General features: G+C 37.5%; 1 protein-coding gene and 1 pseudogene across 1 annotated transcript in view; both read right to left on the reverse strand.

Moving 5' to 3' along the window:
- The window catches only part of LOC110168307 (carbohydrate sulfotransferase 8-like), a 68,785-nt gene that overhangs the window by 45,765 nt on the left and 7,026 nt on the right, over positions 1 to 15,994 (reverse strand). The window contains exon 3 of the mRNA XM_020933742.1: positions 8,089 to 8,299. Coding sequence (XP_020789401.1) covers positions 8,089 to 8,299 — 211 coding nt within the window. The remainder of the gene's footprint in view (positions 1 to 8,088; positions 8,300 to 15,994) is intronic.
- On the reverse strand, positions 6,063 to 6,179 carry LOC129409647 (5S ribosomal RNA; annotated as a pseudogene).

The raw sequence follows: 15,994 nt of genomic DNA on the forward strand, positions 1-15,994 counted from the left end.
TCTCTTTATGGATGGATTGACTTATCGTATTGACCTAATTTCATATATAAATCCACATGCATTTAATAGCTTGTTATTTTGGTCAGATCACCCGTGTGCAAAACATATGGTAGAAAAAAAAACATTTCAATACAAATAATATACAATGTCAATTAGGGCTGACCGATTACGAAAAAATCATTATCACGATTGTTTTGGTCAATATTGAAATCAGGATTATACAAACGATTATTTTTTAGTTACACGATACATTCATTCAGCATTGATACATTCATTCAGCATTACTCTCATTACACAAAACTTTGAAAATAATTATAGGCTTTTGCGATGTATAAAACATAAAATGAATAAAATATACTTTGAACTTGAAATAAGGCATAGAAAAACATAAATGTATCCAAAATAAACGATATATCCAGCTGTTCTACAATCTCTATATTTAGCTTTAAGGCATTTCAACTTGGATTATATGATTTTGGAGATCGCTTGACATACAAATCAAAATCGCAATCCAATTAATTGCACAGCCTTAATGTCAATTTCATTAGTAAAAATACACAATAGTTTAGAGTAGGGAAGTAGAAAGCAACTCCACTGTACAACATTACTGTTACTGCAGCTGCTACGTCTACTGCTACTACTGCTCAAGGTTCTTTATTCAAGGTTCACTGTGCTTTATTTTTCATTCAAACACATGAGAAACACGTAACAGAATGAAATTTGTTCCTCGAGGCCTAGTGATTAAGAGAGATAAGAACCAAAGTTTATTCTTGCTACAGCAGATATGGACAAGGCCTAGGCCTGCCATGGCCAGACCCCAACAGCCTCTCTCCACCAGCAGTATGTCCATACCACATCTTGCCCCATCTAAGTATCTTCCCAGTATCTGCCCCAGTATCTGCCTCGTATCTCCCCCAGAGCATATGAGCTCTGAGTATTTATACAGAAATACAAGTTACATACATATCAATGAGAGACTTTGGTTTCAGAGGCTGGTGATAAATTAACATACAGTTGAGGCTAACAAAAGGCTTCCTGAAGAAGGGGACAGCCATGGAGTTGAAGTGAGTTCCATTAATTTGTTGAATTTGAAAGATGAAGGCAAATTCAACAGTTCACTTTTAAGGAGGATTGTTTTGTTCAGTTTGTCCATTTCCAATATGATTTGCAGTCACAAGTTGAATATCGCCTGTCCTCTGTCCCTTTGTCCTCCATTTGACCGTACATGGCTTTAGTCTCCCCACGCAGCTTGGACTCTCTGGAGTCGTCCTTTGGCCCATGTGTCCATCTTCAGGGCTGTGGTTGGGCACGAGAGGAACAGGTCGACTTTTGAAAAGTTGTGAATGGCTGAACATTTGTGAAGTTTTTCTCCAGTGACAGTTGTAAAGCAGAAGGATGGTTAAAAGATGCAGGTCTGGTTCTGCCCAGGAGAAGGTACTTTTTGTTTGTGCCAGGTGGAACATTATTTCCTGGCTTCAGACCATTCACTGTGGTTGTCTTTGTCTTGAAGGGCATTGTCAGGTTACAGGTCTTGTAGTTGAAAAATGGAAAACAGTCAGTAAGTGATCTAAAACTAATTTTCTAATATTCCCCCTTTGACACATTTATGTGTCAATTTTGTTCTAAGCAGGCATCTGTATTGGCTTAGTTGTCTTCTGCTGTAAGAAATTATGTTGGTTAAATTGCAATTCTGAAAGAAACATTTTGTTAAAACTTTTAGTGGTTACTTGCTAGTGTTGTTAGTCATAGGATATTTTAAGAAAAGAAGAGAAAATTATGCAGCATCCATATCTCCAGTAACAAAAACTATTCAAAGAAATTTGCAGGCGCATAGTGGTCAAGGATGGTCAAGTCAGTCAAGTCAAGTTTGTTGTGATCACAAATGGCTTTGATAAGGCCTTCATTTCGTATTTAAAGAGCTCACCAAAATATAACTGAATTTCCAGCTGGACATTTAGGACATGCACGTCATTAAAAATCAATAGGCAAAAACACAAAACAAAATATTAAAAATGAAAAAAAATGTAAATATAAAGAGACAAGTAACTCTAAGAACGAGTGAATCCGTTAACTGCATCCTATTCTTGCTGACACTGTTGATGACAGGCTCAAATGTTAAATACAGATTTTCGGACAATGCACAATTTACAACATACATTTTGATTGATAATGAGCAATTTTACTTTTTCTCTCATTTCAACTTCAATCTCACATAACTTGTTTTCCAATCTAAGAACATTCTTTAAAGTGAATGCACCAAATCCTGAAGACTTCTTATCTCCATGTTTTCTTCTAAAACAAATCAACAATGGGACCTTCTAGTAGCGCATACTCCCTTGAAGTTTTGCTCCCCATTTTGTTTTAGCACTCGTAACTTCCAGTAGTTTAGTTTCTGTGGCTTAAAAAATGAGCAGTCTAGAATGTCCCAAAGGTGAGGAAATTAAGAGCGGGGGATGGTCTTTGTTGCAGGTTGGGTGTTGAGCAACATGGTGGAACACACATGGGATTTTGGAGCCAAAAATACTAAAAAAGATCAATCAAGGAACTGAAATATAGGAATTTTAGCATTAGTGAGATGATTTTAAAAATAGGATAGGAACAGAGCTAGAGTTTGGCATGTTTTGAAAAGGCCATTTACCAATAGGAGGCACACTGTCCTTTGAACATTTCCAAGTGTTTGCAGATGAAGGTTTCCTTTAAATTATCTTAAATGAAATGAAGTCTATGTTGCAAAAGCTCACCAAGCAAATCTTGTTCGAATCCAGCAGTGATGATCCAGGACAGAAACCAATGTCCATCCATGTCTTTCTTTGCTCCATGAATCAGGAAAGAAAACCAAAGCAGACAAAATTCCATTTGCGCTGTGTTCTGGATGATCACTTGTGGATCGCACTTTTGACACCAAATTGTTGTGGCAAAAATTATGTATCTCTTGAATATAAATAATGAATCCATTTGCGAAGCCCGATGAGTTTTTGGAATATAGACCAAAACTTATTCTTGTTACAGCAGATATGGACAGGCCTAGGCCTGTTCTGGCCAAAGTCCAACAGCCTCTCTCCACCAGCAGTATGTTCCTACCACACCTTGCCCCATCTTCCAAATCTCTCCCCAGTATCTGCCCCAGAGCATTTGAGCTCTGAGTATTTATACAGAAATACAAGTTACATACATATCAAATCAGAGTAACTTTGTTTTCAGAGGCTGGGGCTAAATTAACATACAGTTGAGGACAACAAAAGGCTTCCTGAAGGAGGAGAGAGTTGTGTCTGATGAGCCTTTACACATGTTTAAGACTGGTCTGGGTTTCAGGTAGAAATCACATTCATTTACACATAGACAGATTGAAAGAAATCTTTCCACAATCTAAATTTCTATCACACTCTCCACTGAGACAACCAGCGATGACAGACTGACAGACTTCCACCAGAAAAGTTACGCAGTGCTCCTTGCTCGTAGTAAATGATCTGACTGACGTGGGTGTTCCTCTTCTGAATTAGGGCTGAACATTTGGGACAAACATTGAGATAACATTTGTGATCTATGTTCAAAGTTCACATTTTAAAGGTCCTACATTACGCAAAATTGACTCTTATGAGCTTTAAGTCATGTTATAATGATGTTACCTCTTCAAAAGCACACATGAAGTTGTGTTTTGTTTCATTCATACATGTTTGAGTGATCCTTTATTATTAGTTTGTCTACATCTCAAAATGCTCTGTTCCACCTGTAATGTTTTGTAGTGTTTCAAATTTAAGAGCTTTATCTTTAGTTCAGTAGAGATTGGCAATTCCAGCGCTGAAATCATCCAGATGATTCTACTGAAGGTGCATGGAGTTAAAAAACACTATGGAGTAGGGTTGGGTTGTAATTCGGTATTACGTAGGGGTGTAATGATATCCAAGACTCACGATATGATATCGTCACGGTATGAACCTCACAGTACAATATATATTGCGATATTGTGAGAAAGCTCACGATATGGTGTGAAGGCTCACGATTAGGGATGTAACAATATCCAAATCTCTCTGTACAATATTTTCACGATACACATGTCACGGTATATACTAATAGTATCTATAATGTTTCTTTTAACTGTGTGGGGAGATGACGTTCGATTAGTTTCGTTCCGTTGTCACATGATGCTCATAAGGGAGACCAAGACAAGATTGGCAAGCAGGCCGCAAACGCAAAAAAAAAAAAAAACAGTACTTCTGCAATTTGGCAGCACTTTGGCTTCAGGCATACATTTGTTTACATTTTACAGAAACAAAACTTAAAACCACATGGCTCATTTGCATAAACTATAAAGCGCTGATAAAAACAGCTCTTTCCTTGAGCGTTGATGTGGTTCAGCTTCTATTGAACTAAAGGACACAACTCAGTAGAATATGAGTGTTCTTTCTGTGATAGAGGATTTGCTGCTGACGGTGAGTCTGTTCAGTGCGTGGATCGCATTGGAAATGGTTCATGTAAAACTTTTCAGAGATTATAAATCTGCAGGTCACATGCATAAACCGTATAGCAGTGCATCATATTAAAACATTTTGGTAATACCGTAAACCCCGGTAAAATCCTGAGAAGGTTTAACAGTACCAAAATTTGGATACCGCCCAACCCCGTTGAGCACATCCTGTGATACCACATGACATCACAATGTGGAACAGAGTGTTTTCAGTTTGAGAGAAGAACTAAATCTCCAGGATTTGAGTAAGAATTAACAACACATGAAAAACACTACTCTAGGTTTGGTTTTGATGAGGAAACAACATTATGACATAGATCAGAAAATAGTGTGATATGAGACCTTTAAACTCATCCAGAAGAATTGAGAAAAACACTTAAATATGAACTGACAAACTAATACAAGAATCCCATTTCAGAACTTGTTTGTACAGATCTCAAGTACAGGATTAGCACTTTTTAATAAGACAGGAGATTTTCGGTGGAGGAAATGATGGTACTTCAAGAAATGCAGCCTTTGCGATTTGTTAATTGCAGCCATTCAAACTGAATTTTCGATTGGATTGCGATTAAATGTGCAGCAGCTCTATCTAAAAGTGTAAGCTAGCTGTTGGAGGATGCTATCTCTGATATTCCACTTGGTCGGTTTTGAATAAAAGTTTGATGAGTTCACTTAGACTGAACACAAGCGCGGCTCTGTGGGTCGACCAGTGACACCTGAGCAGGTAACTCAACCTACCCACGGTTAGCTCCAAGGAGGATGTAGGGCTAGGGTTGTAAACAGAAAATCAAATACTAATAAATAACTAGATTGAAACTAGATTTGAGCAGGTATCGATACTAAAAAAAAAGTCACATGACAGAAACGAACCTTTAGAATAATCTTGAGTTGGATCAGAACAAGTATTTGACCACAAAGACTACTAGTGTACACCCATGGATCACTATGAAACCAACCTGGACCACTGAGGGATTACACACATATAAAACCACATGGAAATATAAAAGAAAGTACTACCATTTAATGTTAAAATTAGGGGTTTAACAATATCCAAGTCTCACGATATGGTATCGTCACGGTATGAACCTCACGGTACAATATTTATTGCGATATCGAGGGAAAGCTCACGATATGGTGTGGAGGCTCACAATTAGGGATGATATTTGTATGATATTTGAACAATTTATTGTGATATTTTGTGGAGGCTAACAAAACTGTTGATACTGTTGCTACTTTTTCCTCTTAAAATGCCTTGACAAGACTTAATCCAAAGAAATAAGTCTTAAAAGTGCTTAGAACTGTTATTTCTTCTTGTAGTCGACACTGAAATGATTGATTGATTGCATTTATATAGCACGTTTCAAGATACCCAAAGCGCTTTACAGTTCATTATTCAGTCACTCCACACTCGGTGGTGGTAAGCTACTATTGTAGCCACAGCTGCCCTGGGGCAGACTGACAGAAGCAAGGCTGCCAATCTGCACCATTGGCCCCTCCGACCACCACCATCACTCACGCACTACTTTCATACTAGGCAATGTGGGTGAAGTTCCTTGCGTAAGGACACAACAACAGGGTTTTTTTTGCCACTGGCGCCCCACTGTGGCACCTGGAATTCCTAACGGTCTCCCATCCAAGTACTACCCAGGCCCAGCCTGCTTAGCTTCTGAGATCTGACGGGATCAGGCTTTGACAAGCTGGTATGGCCACAAATGGAGCAAAGGATCATGGTCTATGTAGTTCCCTCTGTCTTTTTTAGCTATTGCTGCACCATAACTCTTAAGTTAATATATTGTGATGGTCGATATATATTATCGATATATTGTGATGGTCCACGATATTACTGTGAGAACCTTGACGATATTTCGGTTATTGTTACATCCTTATTAAAACACAAAACACATTCTGTTGTCTAAATAAAGAGTGATTTTTTTTTTTTATCACTGCGGTATCACAATCAGTATTGAGAATCAAGTCTCATTGGTAAAGGTTAATTCCATCTACAGTTATAAACTTAAGAGTTAATGTTTCTTTTAGTCAGACAGGAGCATTTGTAAAGCAGGTAAATAAACACTCCTGTCTGACTAAAAGAATCATTCATTCTGAGAGTATCGAGTCTACTCTTTGGTATAGAAATAGCATTTGAAATGTTTGTATCGTGACTAGGGCCCTGTATCATTAAGAAGTTATCGATACGATGCACACCTCGATACATAGGCCACGATACAATACATATCTCAATACAGTGTACTTTCAATTTGATATTTCGATACAGTGTACTTTCAATTCGATATTTCAAAGCGATTCGATACAATTCCATAAAAAATAATGTCTAAATCATGACTGTGATACTAAAAGTCTTCGTTAAACAACTTCATGTGCAAAGTTCATATGAAAAACACAGATTTTAATCACCAAAACTGTAAAAATGCCAAATGTGTTGCATAAGTATTCCTCTAAACAAGTAACAAAGCTGTTGTGCTGTAACAAAATAATTTAGTAAAACATGCCAAAAATTACTCCTGCCGATATATCGATAGAGCAGCCCTCTATATCGATACTGTATTATCACATTAAACATTATGATATATCGATGTTTTGATTTGCACACCCCTAATCGTTTCAACACCATGTAGGACTAAACTTCAAATTGAAATAATTTTTTGGGTTAAAAAAATTCATGGGAAAAAATGTGACTAGTTGATCATTTAAATGCATTTTGATCAGACTCAGATTCTGTAAACAGACTCAGACACAAACACATGCCAAATGTTGTTCCATAAAGATAAAGCATTATTCAGTTGAGCATTGCAAAGTATGTTATTAAACTTATCACTGTCCCCGGAGAGAAACAAGTGTGACCATCAAGCAAGTTACATGTCAGATCTGTGGAGAGGTAAACCCACTCACTGTAAGAATGCATGTTTGTCAAGGAATTGAACTGAAACTGAAAATAACCAGTTGAATCATTATGATTTTAAGCTTATTAAACTTCTCTAAATTAAATATTATTGGCTGTGTAGCTTTCTTTAGTGTATTTATTATGAAATGCATAAAACATATTTCTGAAGCTTATGTTCCTGGTTGGTCAATAATCTAATAACCCACCAACATGATTTCAAAAAAGTTGTGATTAATGCTTAAAAGTCCTATACTACGCAAAATAGGGTTATGTTATAATGTTACGTCATCAAAAACATATCCGGAGTTGTATTTTCGTTCATTTTTTATTCACATGTGTTTAAGAAACCCTAACATTAGTTTGTCTAGATCCATCCAAAGCTCAAAATGCGCTGTTCTACCTTGTGATGGCATGTAGTGGTAGTTTTCAAATTACTACTGCTACTCTTTATCTTTTGTTCAGTAGAGATTGCGAATTCCAGGTCTGAAATCATTCATATTATTCTAGTAAAGGTACATGGAGTTTAAAAACACAGTGGAGCACTTCCTGTATGTTGTTTTCTGTTTGAGATAAGAACTCCAAATAAATATGCAGGGCTTCTGTGTTATGTGTGAATGAGAAAATATTATAACATAGATCAGAAAATAGCGTAATATTGGCCCTTTAACTGTCGACATAACAAATATATTTTTATCGCAGTTGTTGTCTCCGGTCCTCTTACCTGGGACCTGTCTGGAGTTGCCCGGACGCAGTGAACTCCTCAGGCTTCCCTGGTCCTCGCTCCTCGGTGAGTGATGCGGTTCCCAAAAAGCGATCCAAACTGCGCCAAACCGGGACACAACCGGGGCAAAAAACGTTGAACGTGGATGATAAAGTCCGGGAGACACGCCCTGGAGTCCGGCTGTGGTGATGAGAGAGGAGCGGGCAGAGGACTGGAGAAACGTCGCTCAGAGTGCACCCGAAGCGGACTGAGGATAGACAGAGGAGCGCGTCAAGGCGGAGGGAGTGACGGAAGAGAGAGGAGAGGAGGACTTTCACAATAAAAGCACACAACTAGAAACGCAAGTAAAATGTGTTGGTGATGGAAAAAAGTTTAATATCACTTTTATTAAAATCATAAAATCATGAAATAAACAATCTAAAATTCAAATTAATTACAGTAAAGACTACCCAATTATTTAAAAATGTTTATGGCCTCAGTTTATAGCGTTTTAATAATTATTATTCAAAAGGCAGAAGTGTCCTTCTCGGTGAACTACTTGTTTTATTTGTGTACTTTTTTACATGTTGTACAGGACTTACAACTTGTACTTCTTTACCATTGCATTTAAAAATATAAAAATGTTGATTTCTGTTGTATCGTTGCAAAAAAATAAATTAAAAAAAAAGAGAGAGAGACATGGAGCTCATTCTACAGCACCTTTAATGTTACAGAATTAATTCAAAGCAGGGTGAAACAGAGGCAAAAAATATCAGAGTCTATAAGTGTCTAGCAGAGAGTTTCTGAGAGTTTGAAGGTCTGAGAGTCTAACCAAAGCTTTAGTGTTGTTGATTTATAAATGTTATCTTAACTGATCCTGGAAATCTTCTGGAGTTTCGCGGAGTTTCTATGATAAATCAAAGTAGGAAGCACTATCCAAGGTTACTGAACAAAAGATTTTGCACTTTAATAGTAGCAAGTGAAAATGTGATCACACTAAAAGGCACCAGTCACTGCCTTCGAAACCAATCAACTAAACGTTGCCACAATTAAAACACAGTATAATGAAATGTGGATAATAATTATGCAAAAATATATGTGCCAGACGCAACATCTGCACAGGATTTTTTAGCTTTTATAGTTTTTATGGGTTTATAAACACAAAAGTAACACTTTAAAGTAATCATATACACAATTGCACAGCAAATTGGATTAGACAAAGAGCACTTATTAATAACTTTATTTTAGATTTAAATAGTGATCAGTAGTGAAATAGTGATGGTATTGTGAAGTTGGTTTAACAGTCTCATTACATTTGAGTGAAGTGAAATTGCTAAATATAACCAGACTACTTAATTATAACTAATAATTATAGTTACTATAGTAGGTACATTTTTAAATAATAGATAAAATAGTCACAATTGCTAGGTTTCAGTTGATGTCACAGCATTATAGGTCAGTCTAACATTTTTGCAATCATCCTAAATTATTCCACCTGAAATTTTATTTTGCAAAAGCATGTGGGGTGTAAAACTGATGGTTCTGCTAACACTGCTCCTAATGTCCAAGAGAACAAAAGGAAGAGTTGTAACTCAATCAAGTTTGTTAATGCACCATACTTTAGCTAGATTTCTCTTTATGCTGAGACATAAGGCATGCGCTTGTTGAGTTTGCTGAGGTTCCATAACCATTTTTATAGCTGCAGCCAGCTGGTTGGTTGTGACTGAAAATTCGTCTGGATCTTCTTTTACCATCATGAACTCAGTGGGCTTGTCTGATTTCTTCTTGTCTTTGACTTCAGCCTGCAACTTTTGCTCTTATAGTTTTAGGGAAGCCACTTCCATGCTTTGTTTCTGCTGTTGCGTATCTTCTTTGTTTGTCAACCATTTGGTGACGTGATAGTTGCAGTGAGTATCAAATTCTTCTTCAGGCTATGAGTAGAGGCCACCTGCATCACTCAGTGAGTCCTGCACAAGTCTGAGCAGAGAAGAACATTACTGTAATTCCAGTGCCTGTTTGCAGAGGTTTTCCAGTGGCGTCGTGAAACATTGCCTTGGCTCTTTGCTTGTAAGTATAGTAATCTTCACCAGAGTTTAGTTGTAGAGAGAGCAGTCCATCTGGAATAGTGGTTGGGAAGCAGGTTCTGAGTTCTTCGGTCAAGTGATACCAGATTGTTGTTAAAGATACACTGGGATGGAGTGACATAGCCATCTTGTGCTCAGTGGCCGTTTGTATATTGGAGGCGGTGGTTTCGTTGGCGGCTCTAATCAGTGCGGCTTGTACGTCTCCCCAGCAGAAAGTGTCACCTGCTGTGTACTTGAGTAGGGTCCTGAGCCAGGCCTGACCCCCTTGTGTGATATTTGACAGTGACAATATAAGAGAGTTGAGATCTTTGAGTGGAAATAGCTGATATACCGCTCTACGAGCTGCTGTGAGACTCAGTGGGGCCAAAAATGTTTTGTCTTTCTCTTCTTGTGTTTCATTGTTCTTCACCACAAATTAGGTGGAGGAATATAACATCATCTTGAGAATATATCAAAAGTTCAAATCAACAAAATGTCAAAAGCACAATTTGCATTTTTCTAAAATCCCTGATTTAATAAAAATGCTAAATCACAGTTAAAATTATTCAGAAATATTCAGTTTCAATAGGCTATATAAGGCTGCTTTACAAGAATACTTCACACTTAATGTGTGTTTAAAAATGGATTGTCTTATTTTCTGAGAAATAAAACACACCGCAGGGTTAAAACTTAGCTCTTTATTGTTGCCTCAGTATTTAATCTCTGTAAATACTCGTTGCCTTGGTAACTTATTTTTTAAAGGTTTATATCACAACTACTACTACAACTTTAATCATATAATAGAACATAGCAATGACATGTCACATCTTTGCAAAAAGACAAAATAGGTGCAGAGGCACGGAGATCATTCTACAGTAATTTTAATGTTACAGCATGCATTTAAAGCGGGGTGACATACAGATAATATCAGAAAGTCTATAAGTGTCTAGCAGAGAGTTTCTGAGAGTCTGAGCACCTATGTTATCTTGAACTGATCCTGGGAAACTTTTGGAGTTTCTCGGAGTTTCTATGTTAAATCAAAGTAGCAAGCCTTATCCAAGGTTACTGAAAAGAACATTCTGCACTTTAACTGTAGCAAGCATTGAGTATGAAATTAATACACTGAGGTTATTTTTAACTTTAAAAAGTGCCTCCTTCATACCACTGCAATGGAGTCCACTACAAAAGTACTATTGGCCTTTAAGCATTACAAGACTTTGCTGTTGCATTGCAGATCTGGAGCCTCATCAAGGACACTGGGAAATCTATAGAGCTCCTGCCCCCATGTGACTAAATCTGACAGGGACAGGGACGCAGTGGTGGATTAGCAGTAATGAATGGCACCGAGTCCACTTTTGAAGTTTTGTTGTAAATTGTAGACAATGACGTAGGCCTATTTTAAAACAAATCAGATCAAACATGAGTGACCCTTGACTGACTCTTGACTTTACACATTTTCTATCTAAAAGCTTTCAGTCACCATATTTCAACTTTTTTGGTCAAAAATTTATGAATGCATCTCAATGTACATTGTACAATATAAATAACCATTTGAGTAGTCAACTACTAAAATAACTGTTGCTTGCAGCCCTTGTGCAAAATGGGTTTATATGGGTGTTTAACAATGTTTTATCTAATTATTATGTTTGAGTTATTTATGCATATTTGAGAAATCATGTAGTGTCCTATTTTAAGTTTTCATTAAAACCATATTAAATATGTATTTTTTTTCTCTCACTTCCCTGAGAGGCGAGACTCCAGTCCAATCCCAATCCTGGTCCTGATCCCGGGCTTAATGGGCTCCAGTGAGGACTGTTGTCCCAAAAAGAGGAGCGAAGGAAACCTGAGCAGTTCTGCCTACGTTATAGTTGAAGCTTCTGGTATAAATTCGGGGACAGAGGGTTTGTGCGACAGTGGAGCAGAGCTGATGCTGAGCAGAAAAGTGATGGAGGAAAAAAACGTCTTCTGCAGCCGAAACAACAAAGTCACTAAGGTTCAATTTTCAATCAATAAACAATAAAGGTGATAGGTTGAAAGCTATCTGTGAAAATGATTATTTATATGACTGCTTTAGTTATTATTAGTAGTAGTAATAGTAATAGTAGTAGTATTACATGTTTTATCTATTTTGCTTGCACCTTTACACTTTAAGGTCTTTATGGGTTTTAACAAAATAAAGGTGTTATCACTGATTTGTGTCATTTTAATTATAACTATTGTGTTATTTAGGCAGGTTTTGGCCATTGTTAACATTATGGTTGCTACATGATGGAATTATCCTGTAATAATCTTGTTTCTGAGGGTTGAGTGCTCAAAAAATTTCTGGGTTAAGCCCATGGCTCTGTATGTGTGATTTTTTGAAAAAATAATGAGTTCTAGGTTTTTAAACTGTTTCATAGCTCTTTTCAACTATAAAAAAAACATGTGAATCAAAATCATGGCATCACCTATTTTGTTATAGGTCTTTCCCAGCTAAGTTTGAGATACAGGCCATATCTGTGCAGTAGCGACCTCGCTCACAGTATGAATGTATTTCATTCATTCAGTAAGATATTTTTGAGGGGTACAAACGCAGATAATGAAGTGAATGTTTTTTTTGTCTATGAAGCATCAACAATGTAGTCCTCACATCCAGTGTGTCTAATGAGACAGGGACGGGGTCTGGAAGAGACGGGAGAGTGATGAGGGGGAAGGAGGGGCGGGATCTAGGAGGGCTCAGAAACATCTGGCTGTAATCAGGGCAGTCCTGTGTGATGTCACCACCAACTTTAAATTGCAGAGGCCACTGGAGGCAGCTCATTTTTGACCATAAAGCTGCAAATTTGCATAGGTTGCTCTAATTGTGTCAAAAAGGTCTAGCAACAATATATACTATTAAAACACCACATACACAGTTTGGTTTTGTGGCAAATAAAATTTGATTTAGTGATTAAGTAAGCCTTCCGTTCTTTAGATGCTTTTATTTTGAACGTCAAACCGGAAGTCGCGTGCTCTTCTTGCAGCTGGACGATCTTCGTGCACAGCAGAGGTGTGGCGCGTGCGTCCCCACGGAGCTCACGCGCAGCAGCAGTCACGGCGCGAGGACTTGCTCTCTCCATGGCAACAGCCAGAGCGCGTGCGGGGACAGGGAGGATGAGTTTGGACTTGTCTCGATCAGCGCATCATTATGTCTGAAATATGTTGAACTCAGCTCTACTCTTTCTCAAATTCAATTTCACCCATATTTTTCCCATACATTTTCTATATTGACATATTTTTAGTGCGATTTGATCCTTGTCCAGGCATAGAATTCATTAAAGGTGCACTAAGCAACTTTCCTGGTGCAGGGTCTATAACTTATGGCCACATAAATGGTAATGTCACATTTTTATACAGCGTTTTTCCACCACCAAGACACTCAGTGTTCATGGCATCAAGGAACCACTCGCCCATTCACACACCACTGTACGCAGACACTGGGGGAAAGGTGGGTTAATTGCCTTGCCCAAAGACACAACAACAGCATTCATCTGTGGGAATCACACTGCCAACCTTTGGATCAGTAGGCAAACACTCTACCAACTGAGCTACTGTCGCATATGCATTATTATGCAAAATTGACTTTTTGGAGGTTTTTTTTGTTTGTTTTTTACCATGTTTTAGTGTTGTTCCCTCATCAAAAACATGCCTGAAGAGGTTTTATTTCCTCCATGAATGTTTCAGAATTTGAGTGATCTCATGGGCTCTTTTAGAACCCTCCTTACTTTTAGCAGAAGGAGCCTGCACAAAGTTCCACCCACAAGGCTGCTCCCACATGACAATTCTCCATAAATATACAAAACATGATCTAAAACAATACACTACAACTTTACAAGCCTGATGCGATGTGCAGTCGTTTCTTTAGTCAGATGCATGCTGATTGTGTTGTGAGAGCGCTCTGAAGGGAGTGTGACTGCACAGCAAAAACAAAAGTCAAACTGACTAAATGTGATGACTAAATGTGATTACAAATTAGCACTGTTGCCATAGCAGTTAACCATTTCAATATGTCACCTATAAACAGCTGAAACCCATGAATAGGCTTTAAACTGTGAAACATTTCAGGGAAACCAATAACATCATGGAGAAAAGCAGGTGACAGACAGAAATGTTACATAGTGCATTTTTAACTTGAGAATCTACAAGGTTAACAAACAAAAGCTCTAACACCACTTTAAACACAAACATGCAATGGAGTTCTTCTCTCAGACAGAAAACACTCTGTTCCACCTTGTGATGTCATGTGGTAAAACAGGAAGTGCTCCACTGGGTTTTTAAACTTCATAAACCTTCTTTAGAATCATTTAGATCTCATCTCTACTGAATGTAAAAGGAGCTGTTAACTTGAAAACTACCACTACATGACATCATAAGGTGGAACAGAGCATTTTGAGCTTTGGAGATGTAGACAGACTCATAATAAAGGGTTACTCAAACATGTGTGAATGAAATAAAACACAATTCTAGATTTGTTTTTGAAGAAAGAGCATTATATCATGACTTAAAGGTACATTGCGTAACTTGTCTGGTGGAGGTTCCATCAAATGTTTGCTTCCATGGAGATGTTATTGCTTTGTCTGGAATGTTCCACAGTATGGTATTAAACCTTTCTACCTTCACACCAAACCAGACCAAGTTACAGGTCAGATCTGTGGAGAGGCAGCCCCGCTCACAGTCAGAATGCCTGCGTTTCTCTGTATTTTTGAGCTATAAAACCATCAAATTGAATAAATGTAAAGTACAGGTGTTTAATGTCATACTGTGGAACATTCCAGGCAGACTGCTTGGGTCTATACAGCAACAGCCCTAATTTATCATCCCTGTGAAACTCGTAGATAGTGAAATGTGATTCTTGGATCTGTTTGTTCGCTTTAGTCCCACAGGAGTTCTCCTTCTGCTCGGCAACACCAGCCTAACAACAGCTGCAGACTGACAGAGGGATGGAGCTCAAGTGCAGGAAGAGAGAAGAGTAAAGCGACGCCTGATTTTCAAAACAGACCTTTCAGCTATCCAAAGTTACTCCTCACTTACCTTATGCACAGTGCCTGTAAGAGAAAAAGTATTTTATAGAGATTTTTAGAACAAATTTAAGGATGAAATTTAGTGATTTTGATAAAGAATTTGGCTGCTTTTAAGTGATTCAATTTACTTCTTTTATTTATTTTTTTCCTAGCCATTTTTGTGTATTGGTCAAAGTTGGGATGGAAACTCAAATAAAATCTGCTAAAAATAAAATCTCAGCCATTTCACTGGGTCTCAAACCATAAAGAAAAGTACTTTTTACTTCTCAGTCTAGATTTAAAATGTAGTGGAGTAGAAAGTACAGATACACATTCTGTTCTGTTTTTTAAGGTAAAGTGAAATGTATCCACTGTAAAATGTAGTAAGTAAAGTACAGACACCTAAAATTTTAAACTGAGTATTGTAATTTTACTATTGTATTTTGCTACCTTCCACCACTGTGTATAATAGTATAATAGAGCAACCAATAGCCAATGAGCTCTGCTGATATTTTTGAGCTGATATGTAGCTGTAACTTTCAGAAACCAGAGTGGAGTTTTGCCATGACCCTAAAGCAAAGAAGGAATTTACTTTTGTTCAGTTGACATTTAATTTCTCCTTTGTGATGGATCCTACGATTGAGAGATTACACAAACATCACGACCCTAAAGCTAACAACAACTAGCATGCTAACACACACTTCATGATTCTCTGTAAACATTTTACTTAGAAGCAGATAGTACACAGTGAACTTATTTTGACTTCAAGAGCTGCTTATATAATATATCTGAAGTAAGACACATTTTGCTCAAATACAAAAGGAACGATTAAAGGTCCTATATAAC

Source organism: Boleophthalmus pectinirostris, unplaced genomic scaffold (assembly GCF_026225935.1).
Source record: "Boleophthalmus pectinirostris isolate CB_2022bp ecotype Guang Dong unplaced genomic scaffold, ASM2622593v1 HiC_scaffold_2, whole genome shotgun sequence".
In the NCBI taxonomy this organism is placed as follows: domain Eukaryota; kingdom Metazoa; phylum Chordata; class Actinopteri; order Gobiiformes; family Gobiidae; genus Boleophthalmus; species Boleophthalmus pectinirostris.